This window comes from Vulpes lagopus, chromosome 8 (assembly GCF_018345385.1).
Source record: "Vulpes lagopus strain Blue_001 chromosome 8, ASM1834538v1, whole genome shotgun sequence".
Taxonomy (NCBI): domain Eukaryota; kingdom Metazoa; phylum Chordata; class Mammalia; order Carnivora; family Canidae; genus Vulpes; species Vulpes lagopus.
Window position 1 is genome coordinate 72638130 of NC_054831.1, and position 16030 is coordinate 72654159.

Sequence of the window (16030 nt, forward strand, 5' to 3'; positions counted from 1 at the left end):
CCATCTGGTATTTCAATTCTCCTGATTTCAACTGCTATGAAGGCACCCAAAGATTTATTCGGGGGTATGGGGGGGCTAAGGTATTAAGTGCCCTTTCCCCAGGCTGTTCTCTTTAGTGCAGCAAACAAACTGGAAGGCAAAGGAAGTAATACGCTAATAATTCCAACACCACCGGGGCTGGAGTTTGGCTTTTTACAAGCTCCCCCGATATTATCTACGAGGTACATGCTTCTTTCTCAGAGGTGCTATCTCTTTTCCTATGTCAGATGTGCAGTTTGACAAAGCTAAAATGCCACAGTGTGTATCACAGAAGGTCTAATCCTTGTTTTTCTCCCTCACTATTCATGCAGCGACCATCACCTACCTGCCCTGCTCTTCATTTAGCGGGACCACCCACACACCCAGACTCGGTCACAACAGATGCTACTCATGCGCTCAAGAATGGCCCAGCGCACACGTCACTGAGCTCACTTCGGTTTTGGTTTCACCAAAATGTGTCAGATGCCGTGGGCTCCCAACTCTGTTCCCGGAGGTGCCCAGGCAGCTGCTGTCAGAAGCGGGGGCAAAGCCAAGGTGGACCCTCAATCACAACCCCAGCGGTTCTGCTCGCTCTTTTCTCCACTTCTTGTTTTTAATAAACTGAGGTTCCTTGTAAGGCTGGTCTGAAAAAAGGGTTCTATTATTAACAAGTGTCTTAAAGGGCAGCCCCGGTGGTGCAGCGGTTTAGTGCTGCCTGCAGCCCAGAGTGTGATCCTGGAGACATGGGATCAAGTCACACGTTAGGCTCCCTGCATAGAGCCTGCTTCTCCCTCTGCCTTTGTCTCTGAATCTCTCTCTGCCTCTCTCTCTCTCTCTCTCTCTCTGTGGGTCTCTCATGAATAAATAAATAAAATCTTAAATAAAAAATATTAAAAAAAAAACTGTCTTAAAGTCAGTTCACTGCACTTGCTCAGGATTCTGCTCACCTAAGTGCAATGCCAGACACAGCTGAGGACCTGGTCTGAAAAAGTTTATGTTTTCTGTTTTTTTTTAAAGATTTTATTTATTCATGAGAGACACACACACACACACACAGAGAGAGAGAGAGAGAGAGAGGCAGAGACACAGGCAGAGGGAGAAGCAGGCTCCATGCAGGGAGCCCGATGTGGGACCAGATCCTGGGTCTCCAGGATCACGCCCTGGGCTGAAGGTGGCACCACCCGGGCTGCCCTCTTTTGTTTTTTACGTCAGACATAAAATGTCTAATTAGCCAGGACCTATGGGAAGGAAAAAGAAACTATATCTTTTGTCATAAAAGGTAATCAATCGTCTTCCATTTCAGCCATGATAAACCTCACGAGAATTATATTACACTATTTTTTGGGGAGAGAGAGGGAGAGAGTGCTGTGTGTGCGCATGAGCAGGAGTAAGGACAGAGGGGAGAGAATGCCAAGCAGGCTCCACACTCCAAGCAGGATCTCATGACCCTGAGATCAGGACCTGAGCTGAAATCAGGAGTTGGATGGACACTTAACTGACTGAGCCACCCAGGTGCCCCAGGATTATGTGCTACTTAAAAACAAGAGCCAATTTATCTTGGCAATGTTGATGTTGAAACTTCTCCACTTTCTGGCTTCCATGTGTTGAAGAGACATGGGGTGTAATCTAGGTGTCTAGGTGAGGTTCTGTAATTTGCTTAAAACTGAATCAAAGCTGGGACACTCACAGCTATCCTGATTTCCACAAAGGAGTCTTCTGAGGGGCCGCCTGAGTTCAGCTTGAGCTGGAGTTCAGACACAATCCCCAGCAGATCAGCCTTTTCAGCTTGAAGATAGGCCACCTGGGTCTTCAGCTGTTCCACTTCCTGGTCTGCTTCTGCCTTGGGGGCTTTGAGGTCCCCAGCTGGGTCCTGGAAATGACAAGAAGAAAGTGAATCAAACTCACACCTGACTATCACACTCAAGTGTCCCCACACCCACTGGCAAGGCAGCAATGCCTTATGGTAGAAAATTCTAGCCTTTTCTTGGAGATCTATATTGATACATCAATTCTAATGGAAAATTTTACATTATTTTATTATAGCCAAACAACAGAAAGTTAAAATAACCTCATGCCAAGAAAGAGAAGCTTCCTCAGCCCACAGAATGATCTGATACGAAAATGACCAATCGGACTTTGTCAATGGTAGACTGTTAAGCTGTAGTCCAAAATGTCAAAAAGGACAAAAAGCTGCCAGAATCAACCTCTTGCCTTTTCTTTCTCTCCCACAGATGCAGACCCAACCCTACTCTCCCCATACTTATCATGGACAATCAGAAGCCAAAGGACCAAAATATTTCATTACTTGATACATGAATGGCAAAAGACCATGTCCAAAAAGACCAAAAGTCCAAAATTCTCTCAGGCATGCAAGCTGGTGGCTATCATACTCTATGATGGTGTTTTTAGGTTGCTAAAAGTACCCCTTGGGAGAAATAAGAAAACTGAACATTCAGAGGGTGCTACCAAAGGTAAAAAAATTAACTTTCAGCCTATATAAACATTGGTAAGTATTCATATTTTACTAACACCAGTATGTATTGTGTTCCTCATTACAATTATTGCACATGACAAAGTTGTCAGAGATGGACCCTCCTGCTTACATGAAGTGTTTTCACTCCGGGGTAGAGTAAACAGATTCCAGTCTACACCCTGCTAATCCCTGTGTGTGTTGCCTTGAGAAGATTCGCTTAATGTCTTGGGCTTGGTTTTCTTGAGTTAGGAAGATGAGGTGCTACATGGTCTCTGTGGTACCTTCCAGCTGTGACCTACTAGGCAGGCCTCTCTGATTTCCTCCTCAGGAAACTGTCACTGCTTTTCTGGGCATGGTGCTGCCAGAAATATATACTTGAGATTATCAGAGAATGACAACACTTCAGAAAACTCTCTCACACACACACCCATGCCTGTGATAGATTTCCTAAGGAACTGCAAACAGACCCAAAGGCTGGGAGCAAAACCAAGAAAGCACCAGAGAGGACATGCATAAACCAGCTGGTCCGTGAACTATTAAAACCTGGAAGGAAAGGTATTAACATGTATCATGGGAGCGCCCCTCACACCAGTGAGATCGTGCTCTTCCTTTACTGGGATTGTTCTCTTGCCAGGAAACCACTAGGGCCTGAGAGAAAAGAACTCTTTGTGAGGCTGAAGAGGTAGGTGTGCGGCAAAAGGTTATCAGCCTCTGCATCCTCCCTAGGTAATGACTCATCTGAAAGAAATGTAAATGTGAAGGGGGTGGGGGAGATCAAAGAAGAGGTGCTTAGCCTGGAAATAGGAAGCAAGTGGGTAAGGGGAAGGCCATGCTTTTTTAAGGAATCTTTGCATTTTCTTACTGGACCCCTTTGAGGACATTTTACGGAATTTTTTTTTCTCTTCTTTTTAAAGGGTGAGTGAGCATGTCAGCGAGGGTAGGGAGGAGCAGAGGGAGAGAGAGAGAATCCCAAGCAGGCTCCCTACCCAGTGCAGAGCCTGAGGTAGGTCTTGATCTCACGACATTGAGATCACGACCTAAGCCGAAATCAAGAGTTGGATGTCCAACCAACTGAGCCACCCAGGTGGCCCAGAATGGATTTTTAAAACCACCCTGGTATAAGAGTAGGAAACAGAGTTTTAAGCAAGTGTCCAAGGACCAGGGATATAAGATGATCCTAGAATCGCAGACTTGTCAGGTTTTGTTTTTTTGCAATGGTAAGGATCCCTTCACCATTGTTTGGAAATTCTGAATCTACTTGATAGGCCATAAAACAATTCACAAAATAACATTTTAAATCTCTCTTCATTTTACTACTTGAGGCTCTTTCCATTCCCTTCTTAGACTAGAAGTCACACGTTTTAATCTCTCTGATCAACCTCAACTCCACTATTTGTTACTGTCTTTTCCACTTTTGAGTGCCGGCCATTGATTTTCATGCAACACAATGGCTCTCCTTCTTGTGTACTTGTATCATGTCTTCATCTTGCTGTCCGGGAAATCCGCCCAGACTAACATGCCATTTTAGAATCCTAGAGGAAATATCCATCTAATGGCCTCTGCCTAGCAATTGGTACAATTAAAAGTTAAAAAGTTCTCTTTACAGATGCTTATAATGTATAATTCTGTGAAATGGGAAAGAACCATTAAAACCTCAGCCTTACCCTGAGGATCAGAAGGCAGATCTCCAAAAGAAATTCCCTAATCCCTTCGTTGTGTGGCATAGAACACATGAGAGGCCCTAGTGGCTGGAGGGGATTCCCTGGAGGAACAGCAGCAAGGATGGACAGCAAGAGTGAGACAAGTCAGAGGCTTTGAGAGCTTTAAGTCAGGAAGATGAGAGCCTCGATTTTACAAATCACCTCAACCGGTCCATGAAATAAAAATTAAAGAGACAGGGAGGTAATAGGCAGGCCTGGAAGGCACATTTAAGGGGGAGAAAGCTGATGACCAAGGGTTTTAAAGACCCATAAATATCTCTTTGTCCAAGCACCCATACCTCTGTCCCAAGGACTCACTTCTGAGTCCTGCTTTTGCTTATGGCTTGCTTCACCTGATCTTCTGCACTGAAAGAAGTTGTCTAGAGCTCTAGCTTCTGTTCTCAACTTCTTCTAATACTAGGACTTTTTCGGAAAACCCATAGGCAGACTATTTCAAGCAGACAAACTGCTTCCGGAAGGCTCCTCAATATGACAGGCCCCACCAGGCTGATGACAACTGTCAGTTCATATCCCCAAAGCCAAAAGAGGAAAACAGTGTAAGATATTTTCTTCCAGGGAGCAGAAAATTATTCATACATCCTAGGTCATCATTTCTTCAGAGTATCCTATCTTGAAAATATTTAGATACTAAGAGATTTCCCCCAAAGAAGTGACTTAGTGTTCTTTGAAGTGTAAGACAAGTTGAAGCATCAGATGTGATAAATCTAATCAACAATGAGTCATTTCCTATACAAATGTAAGTATATTAAAGCAGAATGTTCACATCATCCCATGAGCAGGGACTGATGAATAAAGCACTGACATAAACCACAATTTCTCTAAACAACTTTTCATTCTTCATGTTATTCTGTATCATCCCTTTTTTGTTATTTCTTCTTATTTTTCTTTGTTTGCATACTTTACCCAAGAAATAAGAGATCAACAGGGTTCAACGTATCTCAAGGAAAATCACTGATGTCTGGGATTCTATCCTTCAGGGGGCTGCTAAGTTCCAGGTTGGGAAGGAACGGCAGATGTGTACCCTAATGAACAATATCCCGTGAGCCTTAGAATATGGGCAGATGGTTCACATGTGTTTTTTTTTTTTTTAATTTTATTTATTTATTCATGAGAGACCAGAGACAGACACAGAGAGGCAGAGACACAGGCAGAGGGAGAAGCAGGCTCCATGCAGGGAGCCCGACATGGGACTCTATCCTGGGCCTCCAGGACCACACCCTGGGCTGAAGGTGGCGCCAAACTGCTGAGCCACCTGGGCTGCCCTCACATGTGTTCTGATACATATTTTTTCACTGACATCTTTGACATCCACTCTTGGCCATGGGCACATTTCTCAGATTTTTTTGGGTAATGAAAATGTGACAACCTGATAGCCTTCTATCACAACATGACACATGTCGTGCCATTTCTCAAAAGCAGACGTAAAATGTAAAGGGAGGAATCTCTATTTTGGGCTTGGGGAAAGGATAAGATCAGTAAGTAAAACTTCTGAGTAACAGACGTTTAAAATGTTATTTTATATCAAAGAGAAACTAGAAACTAACACTTGGATGGTTCTAGGCAGAGGTTTTCCTGCATCATCTATAATGAATACAAAATACTGATTGAGGACTACAACCTTCTTTTGACTATAATCAATATGGTCAAAACTGTACAAATTTCCTTCCCCCAACAGAGATTGTACACAACCCTTGATATTGCAACCAACCTTCTCAGCAAGAACAATTCTTTCAAGACGATGCAAAATACTCATCTAGCCTGAACCATGAAAGGTTTTGATCTAGAAGTCTAGACAAGTGAGATTACACTTTAAATATTAATCAAATCAAATCACAACTGATCAGTCTGCTCACCTTAAGAGACATCTCTGTTTTCCCTTTTAGTTTTTCAAGTTCTTCCTTCAATTTTTCATTCTCATGACTCAAAGCCATGAGGCGTTCTTTGGCTTCTTTGCTCTGTACCTCAAAATAAAGGCGTTCTTCCTTCTGCTTCTCTGTCCAGGCTGAAAGCTCCTCAAATCGCCCTTTCATCGCCTGATTATTTAGTTTCATGGCTTCTGCATGGGGTTCGGAATGAGATTGTCCTACATCAGTATCGATTTAATGAATCCAACCTCCAAGACCACCCTCACACATAGTTCTAAATCTAAAGACGCCATGCTTGGCCTGGACCCCAGGGTTGGCCAGGAAAAGACCAAGGTGGGTGGTTTTTGCTTCCAGATAGGACTAGGGGTTCTAGTGTCATTTCCAGTGCTTCAAAGACTCCAGAAAACAAAATGGGTTTGGGTACCTCCACTACAGCACACATGCTAGAGGACTCATTTGAACACTAGTCCTGCCAGAGGCCATGGCCTGAGACAGAGGATGCCTTCTGTGAACTATTTAGGACTAACTCTGTAATAATAGTAGCCTTTCTTCCTGTTTCTTTCTAAATGGACTACATGTCATTATGCCATTTGCCTGAGGTATGCAAGTGCTTTTTATTCTTACCTGTATCTCAAACTGAACAATGGAAACAATTTTAGTCTTACCAAAAGCTAAACTCTGCTCTTGCTCCTGCTAGTGAAACAGAGAGGAGGGAATGCAACAACAAGCCTTTTTGCAAAAATATTTCATTCACCAAGGCCCAGGGTGAATGAAGAAACATAGTGGCCAGGTGCTGCTCACCTTTGAGCTGATGGTTCTCAGTTAGGAGCTCCTTCATCTGCTGCAGCAGCTCCTCTGGAGTGAAGGTGTCCAGGTTTGGGTGAGCCAGATCGGGGGGTCCATTTCCTGTGGTTTCATTGGAGCTGTCCCCCTTTGCAGTCAGGCAGCTAAGCGGTTGGTGGGACATGGCAGTAGGACCTATGGAAATGTCACAACCTGAAAATAGAGCCATCTTCTCTCAGCAAGGGGTCTCCCTACAAGTCCCACAGATCCACTGGCAATTGCTCTTCAGTATTCCAAAAGCTGTCTATTCCCTCTCCAATTGTATTTTGGACATTTTTAGTTCTTCCTTTCCCCCCCCCCCCCAAAGATTTTATTTATTTATTCATGAGAGACACAGAATGATAGAGGCAGAGACACAGGGCAGAGGGAGAAGCAGGCTCTCTGCAAGGAGGCTGATGTGGGACTCAATCCCAAGACCCTGGGATCATGAACTGAGCCCAAGGCAGACACTCAACCACTGAGCCACCCAGGTGCCCCTGGTTCTTCCTTTTAAACAAAAAAAGTGTATTCTAGCTTTAGGTGTGTCTGTGGGTGTGGTGAGGGGTCACTAGATGGAGGAGGGAGAGAAGACGATGATATCATGAGACTTGGGAATCCAAGAGAGGAATTCAAGAAAGCTTCCATATATTTGTGCATGTGGGTAAAGGATCCTTAAATTGGTTTTCCTATGCAAATCTTTAAAGCTCAGCTCTTTTTATTTTGACCGAAACTGTTGCAAAATCTCCATATTTTATCTCTTGTATTTTTGGCTAAGTGGAAAGGGAGAACAAACATATTTTGGATGCTTACTATGTGCTGAATCACTGCACCAGACATGTCAGTTTCTAATCCTCACTAAAACCCAACTGGATAGTTATTTTCTAGGATATGGAGCTGAGTTCACAGAGGCTTTATAGCTCAGCCAAGGTCACTTAACAAGACATGCAACAATATTGACAATATTGTTAATTAACAAGACTAAAACCCAGCCACGTAATACAATAAAGATGCTACTGAATATTTATGCTTCCGTATTTGATAATTCTGCAAGGCATACTAAAAAGACTAAGGTATCTTGCCCACTTAATGCATGTCCTGAGAATATTTTAAGCATACCACTTCATTTTGTACAGGGGTCAATGTGGACATAAATAAGATAGACAAGTGTATCCCAAATCCACTTAGTATGTGCTTCCACCTGGGCATACACAGGAATCTGACAACTGGTGAAATGCTACAGGCAAATATTTTCTTTTTCTTTTCTGTGCTTCATGAAGATGATGATAAGCCTTGTCATGAAAGATGGAGAGAGATAAGTGCACTCTGATACATCACTGTATCATTAACATCTAAGAGTCATTCTTGCTGGCCATATATTAAGATGCAACCAAACACACAGGGTGTGGTGCTTCCTCCCCCCACTCCCCCCAACTGGAAGCAACGCCTAAGGGTTCTCTGGAGGTCCCTGGACTCAAGAGCCTGGTGACTTGCTTTTGTTTTGTTCATTTTTTAAAAAGATTTTATTTATTTGAGAGAGAGAGAGACAGAGCACGCACACACACAAGCTGGGGGAGGAGCAAAGAGGGAGAGACAGAAGCAGGCTGATGGTGACCTGCTTTTGGTGTGAAGGAGCCTGCAGGCCATGAGAGACAGTACTACTGTGGCTCTTCTCCCCAGAGCAGCCATCTGAAGAATGGCAGCCCCATGAAATGCTTTAATGAGTGTGGCAATCTTAGGAAGTGAAAAACACTGATGAGGCATATTATTCAACTATGAGCCTCAGAAGGTATCTGTTTCAGGTATTCTAATACATTTAGAAAAGAGATTATGCTGAAGTGTGCTCTTAGCATTCAGTGGCTAGAAGAGACTGCTCCCCCCGCCAATAATTTGTATAAAATAATTTAGACAAAAGTAATTTGGAGAAAGCCAGTTTCTGGCTTTCCATAAAGTTCATTTTTACACAGTATGATGTTAGAGCTAATATTCACAAACGTGGGTTTTTACTAAATAACAGGAATACTAAAGAGACCTACCCTGGCAGTGTGCCCCAACATTTATAGCAGCAGATGTCCACTGAAAGATGAATGCATGAAGAAGAGGTGGTATATATGTATATACAATGGAATACCACTTAGCCATAAAAAGAATGACATCTTGCCATTTGCAACAGTGTGGATGGAACTAGAGGATATTATGTTAAGCGAGATAAGTCAGTCAGAAGAAGACAAATATCATATGATTTCACTCCTATGTGGAATTTAAGAAACAAAACAGATAAACATAGGGGGAGGGAAGGAAAAATAAAATAAGATAAAAACAGGGAGGGACACAAACCATAAGAGACCATAAGAGACTCTTAACTCTAGGGAACAAGCTGAGGTTGCTAAAGGGGAGGTGGGTAGGAGAATGGGGTAAATGGGTGATAGGCTTCTTAATGAAAGGCACTTGATGGAATGAGCACTGGGTGTTTTTTTTTTTTTTAAATACTTTATTTATTTGAGATAGAGGGAGCACAAGTGGAGGGGGAGTGGAAGAAGGAGGGGAAGAAGCAGGCTCCCTGCTCAGCGCTGGGGCCTGATCCCAGGACGCTGAGATCATGACCTGAGCTGAAGGCAGACACTTAACCCACTGAGCCACCAGGAGCCCCAGCACTGGGTGTTCTAGGCAGCTGATGAGTCACTAAATTCTACCCCTGACACAAATAATACACTACATGTTAACTAAATTGAGTTTATTTTTTATTTTTTTTAATTAATTAATTTATTTATTTATGATAGTCACAGAGAGAGAGAGAGAGGCAGAGACACAGGCGGAGGGAGAAGCAGGCTCCATGCACCGGGAGCCCGATGTGGGACCTGATCCCGGGTCTCCAGGATCGCGCCCTGGGCCAAAGGCAGGCGCCAAACCGCTGCGCCACCCAGGGATCCCTACTAAATTGAGTTTAAACAAAAAAAATTTTTAAAAAAATCCTTACAATGTGGATCATTTACTTGTCAACATTCAATTTGCTCAGGTATTCAATGATTATAACACACTTTGCAAAAGTAAATGGAAACATTCAACAGATGTTTTTTAAAAGAAGTTCCTAAGCAGTTCTCTACTGGTGTGTTTAGTTTCATTTTATTATATACACATTTCTCCTTAATGGTTTTTCCAAGAGAGAGGAAAAGGGAGAGATGGAGAGAAGGGAAAAGGGCAGGAGAGGGGAGAAAAGAAAGATTTTCTCTTGAAAATTATCCAGGTATTGTTCTTCTTCGACTTTCCTTTGTGCCTCCTTTAGACACAACCACAATAAAGTTAAAAATTGGTTCTACCGGTTATATCAGTGCTCTTACCTTTATCAGGGTGCCCAGATATTAGGAGGACAGAAGGGAAAAAAAAGCAGGGTTATGCTAAGGGGGACAGTAGAAAAAACAGAGTGCCTCAACTAAATGTGTGACCTCTTATGGTAATTTAGTGACTTGTCTAACAAATGATGGTTCAGCTCAAAAAGCAAATGAAAAGTATTCTTGAGTTTCTAGGAAGGCCCAACCCTACCATCCAACACATACACCCCAGCACCATTATGGTCATGCCACCCTCTCTCACTAATACATATGCCTGACCTAATCATTGCAAACACTTCATTTTCCAGCACTGTGAGGAAAAATTATTTGGTAATTGAAATGTCAGAGTAATAAGAAGTTAACACATATGCCAAACATAAGCATGTAAATACTTACTACCAAATTTTTACCAAAAGCAATACATTTGATTTTTGGTGGCTCAAAGAGCATCCGATGATTTTAGGTATTTTGGGGGCATCATTATGAGTTACGAATACACTGCCTATGTGAAATATCTATTGGTAGAACACCCATCAGAGAAAGCTGAATTTTCTAAATCTTTAAACATCATCTTAAGCTATTTTCAATTGAACACAGAGATGCGTTATAAATTCTTTTTTTTTTTTAATTTATTTATGATAGTCACACAGAGAGAGAGAGAGGCAGAGACACAGGCAGAGGGAGAAGCAGGCTCCATGCACCGGGAGCCCGATGTGGGATTCGATCCCGGGTCTCCAGGATCGCGCTCTGGGCCAAAGGCAGGCGCCAAACCGCTGTGCCACCCAGGGATCCCTGCGTTATAAATTCTTGCACGCATCTTCAAAGGTTATAGAAATTGAAACTAAGACATTTATTCCAAGGTTCTATCTGGTAACAGAATTTCTTTTTTCTTTAGTAACAGAATTTCTCATAAAAATCCAACTAATCTTGATCTGAAATGTGTCAGTTTTTTCTTTGTTCTTTTTTTTTTTTTTTTAATGTAAACTCTATTATGTCCAACATGGGGCTTGAACTTACCACCCCGAGATCAAGAGTCGCAAACTCTACCAACTGAGCCAGCCAGGCACTCCTGAAATGTGTCATTCCTAAGCTAAGGTGGTATTTAACTACAGAAGGGTGAATTAATTTAGCACAGGATTTGCCAAGATTTCACCACTAAGGAAGAAGGCAAACCACCTGGAATGTGGAAGAGCAAAAGCAAAACCTCTTGGATTTTATTCTCAGATTGGTTTGAATTCTTAAATGTCAGTTTTACTTTCACAAGTCAAGTAATTATATCAATGACCTGACTTTGTGGATGTGAGCATGAGCTTAAATCTTATTTCTGAGGTGGCCTTAAAAATGATCCACTCCAACTTATTCGATGCAAAAATGTCTTATCTGGTCTCCACGGAAGATGGTCATATAGACCAGGCATGAAAGGCTTCAATGACAGAAGATATGAGCAATGACTAGCAGGCAACAGCCCGTTCTATTGGAGGACCACTACCATTGTCAGAAAGTCATTTTGTATCGAACAAAAATCTGCCTTATGCAGACTTCTACTCCCTGGACGTTGGACCAACCAGCATAATACAAAGTAAGTCCAGGCCCTTACCCTGCTATGGCTGACGTTCCAAATTTGCTTAATAAGCATTCACAGGCTTAATCTGCACATGGATAAATTAATTTTAAACAGTGCAAACCTATTTCTTGATCAGAAACAATAAGTGGCTATTGGCAAATTCTGGTTTGGGATCGTGAGAGGGCTGAGTAAGAACCCAAGATTGCATCAACTAAAATTATCATCATCCTGGAAAAAGAACTCAAAGTATGTATCCTATTAAGAGGAAAAGAACTCAAAGTATGTATCCTTTTAAGAGGGTAAAAGAAGCTCCTACGCCAGAAATGGTATTCTGATTTGGTAATTCGCTAACATACAGAAAATGGAAATCGATTTAACCTTATCACATAATGCAGGAGCCTGGGAGTGTCTTGATGCTCCATTCGAGTCTGAGGGGTGACCAAGTGCTGGCACTTGCACCTCCCTCCCATCCCTGCCAGCTCAGGTCAGGCCCTTCTTGTCTTGTCTCAATTACAGCAATGCTGCACTCTGCAGAGTACAGGATTTTTGTCTCTTTCGTCCACCACTGTGTCCCCAGTACCTAGAATACTTGCTGAATAGCCTCCTACGTGTTCTGACTCACCTCTTTACACTGCAGTCCCACTACCACCATGGTTTCTTTCCCAGCAGGAAGTCCCTCTCCTGCTTAAAAGCCTTCCCATACAGGACAAGAGTTCCAGCTCCCAAATGAGAAAAACATGGCCTTTCAGAGTCTGGCCCCCACTTACCCACTGGTATCATCTCCCATCGCCATGCCACTCACATGCAAGGCATATGAAAGAGTTCACAGTTCCCTGATTTTTTCTGCTTCTCTGCCCTTGTCTCTGTTTTGTTCTCCCCTCTGCACAAAATGCCTGGCCACAGTTTTGCTCTGGCAAATACTCACCAGACAGTTTCATGTCCAGCTGAAATGCATGTCCTGTGTTAAAGTTCTTTCCTCTAAGTACCCAGTAGCACTTGGCTCTTTCTGCAAAGTCCTATAATCTTCCCATTCCAGTCTATCTTGCATCAAACTTCAGCAAAGGTCTCTATTTTATTTTTCCTTGTGAGCGGCACATAGCAGGCTCTCAGTAAATGTTCGTTGAAATGAAACGAAAATACAGCGTAACAAGGTATTTTAAGGTCTAGCAATTGTAAAACACTTTCTGCTCTGTAGGTGACAAAGCCAGCGGTGCTAGTAGTATTTTTTTCTACAGCTCTACAGCACTCCTCTCCAGAATCTCGAACTCAACTTTCAGAACTTGTTTTGAAAATTAATACTGTTTCTTTTGTCATCCCCAAAAGATCTGGGTATCATTTTGTAACACGCATTCTAGCATTCCATCCTCATATACACGTCAAACCTTCCAAATAATATTTTTCTCTGGATGAAACAGACTTCACTTTTTAAAAAACAGAGTTTAATTCCTTCCTTTTCATTTGGATTTATTAATCCCATTGATTCCAAAGAACATATCAAATAACCCAAGTCTCTATAAAATTTGGAAGGGCACCTGGGTGGCTCAGTGGTTAAGCCCTCTGGCTTTGGTTCAGATCATGATCCCGGGATTCTGGGATAGAGTTCCAAATGAGGCTCCCCACAGGGAGCCCGCTCCTTCCTCCACTTGTGTCTCTCATGACTGAATAAATAAAATCTTAAAAAAAATTTCGGAAAAAGCAGTTGCTAGGAGAAGAAAATACCCACACATCCTTACTTAAGGGAGAAGGTTCTGTAGTACAATGGCCAATTCCTTTCAAGAATAAAGCCTGTTTTTGTTTTTTGGAGGATTTAGTTGGATTCCATAGCATAATATGCAACTTGAGATCAGTTACAAAAATAAAAAAAAGAGGCTATTTTTATAATGTTGTGTACCATGTACAAAGAACCACTAGAACTGGCCCAGTAGAAAAACAGATCAGTCACTTGGAAGATTCCAGTCACTGTCCTCTCTCTCTGGGCCACATTTAAACTTCACTTACCTTCTCCATTCCAGGACAGCTCCTGGCCTCAGCCTGTGCTCCAGGATCTTTCCAGCCCAGTACAAACTGGGCAAGCATATCCTGGGAGGTAGCCAGGGCTGCCTAGCTCTCCTCTCCCTCAGCAAAGAGCAGGGGGAGGAGCCGGCTCCTGTGTTAGTAGGGATGCCCTGTTCAACCAGATCTGTGGCTCTGAGGTCCCACCTAACACCACCTTCACTGGCCGACGGTTCTGTTTTCCAGTTCATCCTTCCACAGCTCTGGGGCATACATTTCCATACAACAGTTTTCCTGGAGGAGGAGGAGGAGGAGGTGGAGGAGGAGGAGGAGGCCAGACCAGAATCTGGGTTTCGTTTTCTCCCAGCGATGTTTACTCCGCCTCCAGCTCACACCTTTCCGACAGTATAAACAATTCCTTTGGGGTTCTCAGCCTCCTTGAGTGTTCACCGTGTATGTACGTACATGCACAGAGACAGACATCGAGCTGGTGGTTGTTTCTCAAAGGTGTCCCTTTAACCACTCCCCCACAGAGAGGAACTGGCTGTACAATCATTCCCGAGCTGCGGGAGGATGTCACCCTTAAACCACCTCCGTGCCCTACGGAGGAAGTCACCTGCGGTCAGCCGGGCCGGTAAAAGAGGGGAGGGGGGCGCTTGGGGAGGGCCGCCCCCGCTGCCCTTTCCCACCAGGTCAGGATCCCCCCACCCCGCCCCACCCCCGGGCCTGGAAACCCTCCCCCGGGCGGCGGCAGCGACGGCGGGTCTAGAGGACGCTCCATCCCCCGCCACCCACACCCCGACAGACTCGGGGTCGCAGGGAAAAGGGGGGTGGGGCCGCGGGAACCGCTTCCAAGGACGCAAGGGAGCTGCCGCGCCCCTGCCCGCCCCCGGCCCCGCTCACCCCTGCCGCGCTCCGGCCTCGCTCGGGGTCACTGCTTCCTCGCCATGGTGCCCGCGGGGGGAGGGCTCCGGACCCGGATGCAGACGCCGACCTGGGCACCGGCGGGGGGCGGCGGCAGCGCGCTCGGGGAGCCTCGGGCGGACTCGCGGCCTCGCGACCCCGCCCAGCGCCGCTCAGCTGACCGCCGCGCCTGCCTCCCCGCCCCGCCGGGAATTTCCCGGGCCCCGCCCCTAGGCCCCGCCCACCAGCAGCCCCTAGGCCCCGCCCACCCGCAGCCCGCCACGAGGCCCCGCCCATCCGCAGGCCCCGCCCTCTCCTCCCGGGCGCCGTCCCCACCCGGCGTCTCTATCTAGGAGAGGTCCCGACCCGGGAAAGCGCGGCTACGCGGGCCTGTGAACTGCCCTAACCCGTCGTGCTCACTTAAATAAATTATCAATTAAAGACTATTGCGGAGTCGGTCTTCTCCGCTGGGGTCCCTCTAGGAGGCCGGAGCCGCAGGGGTCGCTGCGCCCCACGGTAAGAAGAGGACGTCCGAGGCATGCTTTGCGCGAACCCTCCACCTCTGTTAAAAGCCTTACATCTAGATGGAGAAAACTGAGCCTGCATGGCTTTCCATCCGACTTTGCCCTTAAAATAGACCTTTCAGGGCAGCCTGGGTGGCTCAGTGGTTTAGCGCCTGCCTTCAGCCCGGGGTGTGAGCCTGGAGACCTGGGATCGAGCCCCACATAGGGCTCCCTGCATGGAGCCTGCTTCTCCCTCTGCCTGTGTCTCTGCCTCTCTCTCTCTCTCTCTCTCTGTGTCTCTCATGAATTAAAAAAAAAAAAGACCTTTCATTAAAAACACAAAGCCTGCAGGATTTTTGGTCCCAGGCGACAGGCCAACTGTTGATGCCGGCATGGCTGGGGTGCCCCTGGCAGATGGGATTACTGGGGTGACCTGGATTGTTTAGGCAAGCAGAAGTATTGATCTACTGTACCGGAGGAGGGAAGATGCCTCCGGATTAGGATGAAAAGGGAGGAAACCAGACGAGGAAGGAAAAAGAACCACAATAATTTGCATCCTAGGCACAGCGAGGAGAGTTGAGCAAGGACGCAGACCCAGGACACCGAAGGCAAGTGATAGTGAGGTCAAGGTCTGGGCAGGGTCTCCGCCCAGGCGGTGCAAGATGAGAAAACAGAAATGGGAGAAGGGGAGGAGGAGAGGGTCTGAGAATAGGTTTGTGCCAAAGATCAAAAAGGAGTTCAAACACCAGACATACCCTAACTCTAACCGTCAACCGTGACCCCAGCAGAAACCTGGGGTTTTATTCTCTGGAGACTCTGAACTGCAAAATACCAGGCACATGC

General features: G+C 45.0%; 1 protein-coding gene across 3 annotated transcripts in view; it reads right to left on the reverse strand.

Annotated features, from left to right (window-relative positions):
- OPTN (optineurin) overlaps positions 1 to 14876 on the reverse strand; it is a 41407-nt gene extending 26531 nt beyond the window's left edge. Inside the window, exons 1-4 of one of the 3 annotated variants that reach the window (XM_041767061.1) lie at positions 14685 to 14876; positions 6879 to 7055; positions 6066 to 6268; positions 1706 to 1888 (exon numbers count right to left, since the gene is read on the reverse strand). In XM_041767061.1, coding sequence (XP_041622995.1) covers positions 1706 to 1888; positions 6066 to 6268; positions 6879 to 7044 — 552 coding nt within the window. In that variant the 5' untranslated portion in view covers positions 7045 to 7055; positions 14685 to 14876. Of the gene's footprint in view, positions 1 to 1705; positions 1889 to 6065; positions 6269 to 6878; positions 7074 to 14684 lie in introns of all 3 variants that reach the window. The other 2 variants (XM_041767059.1, XM_041767060.1) reach the window with 2 other exon arrangements.
- Positions 14877 to 16030: the final 1154 nt, after the last annotated feature.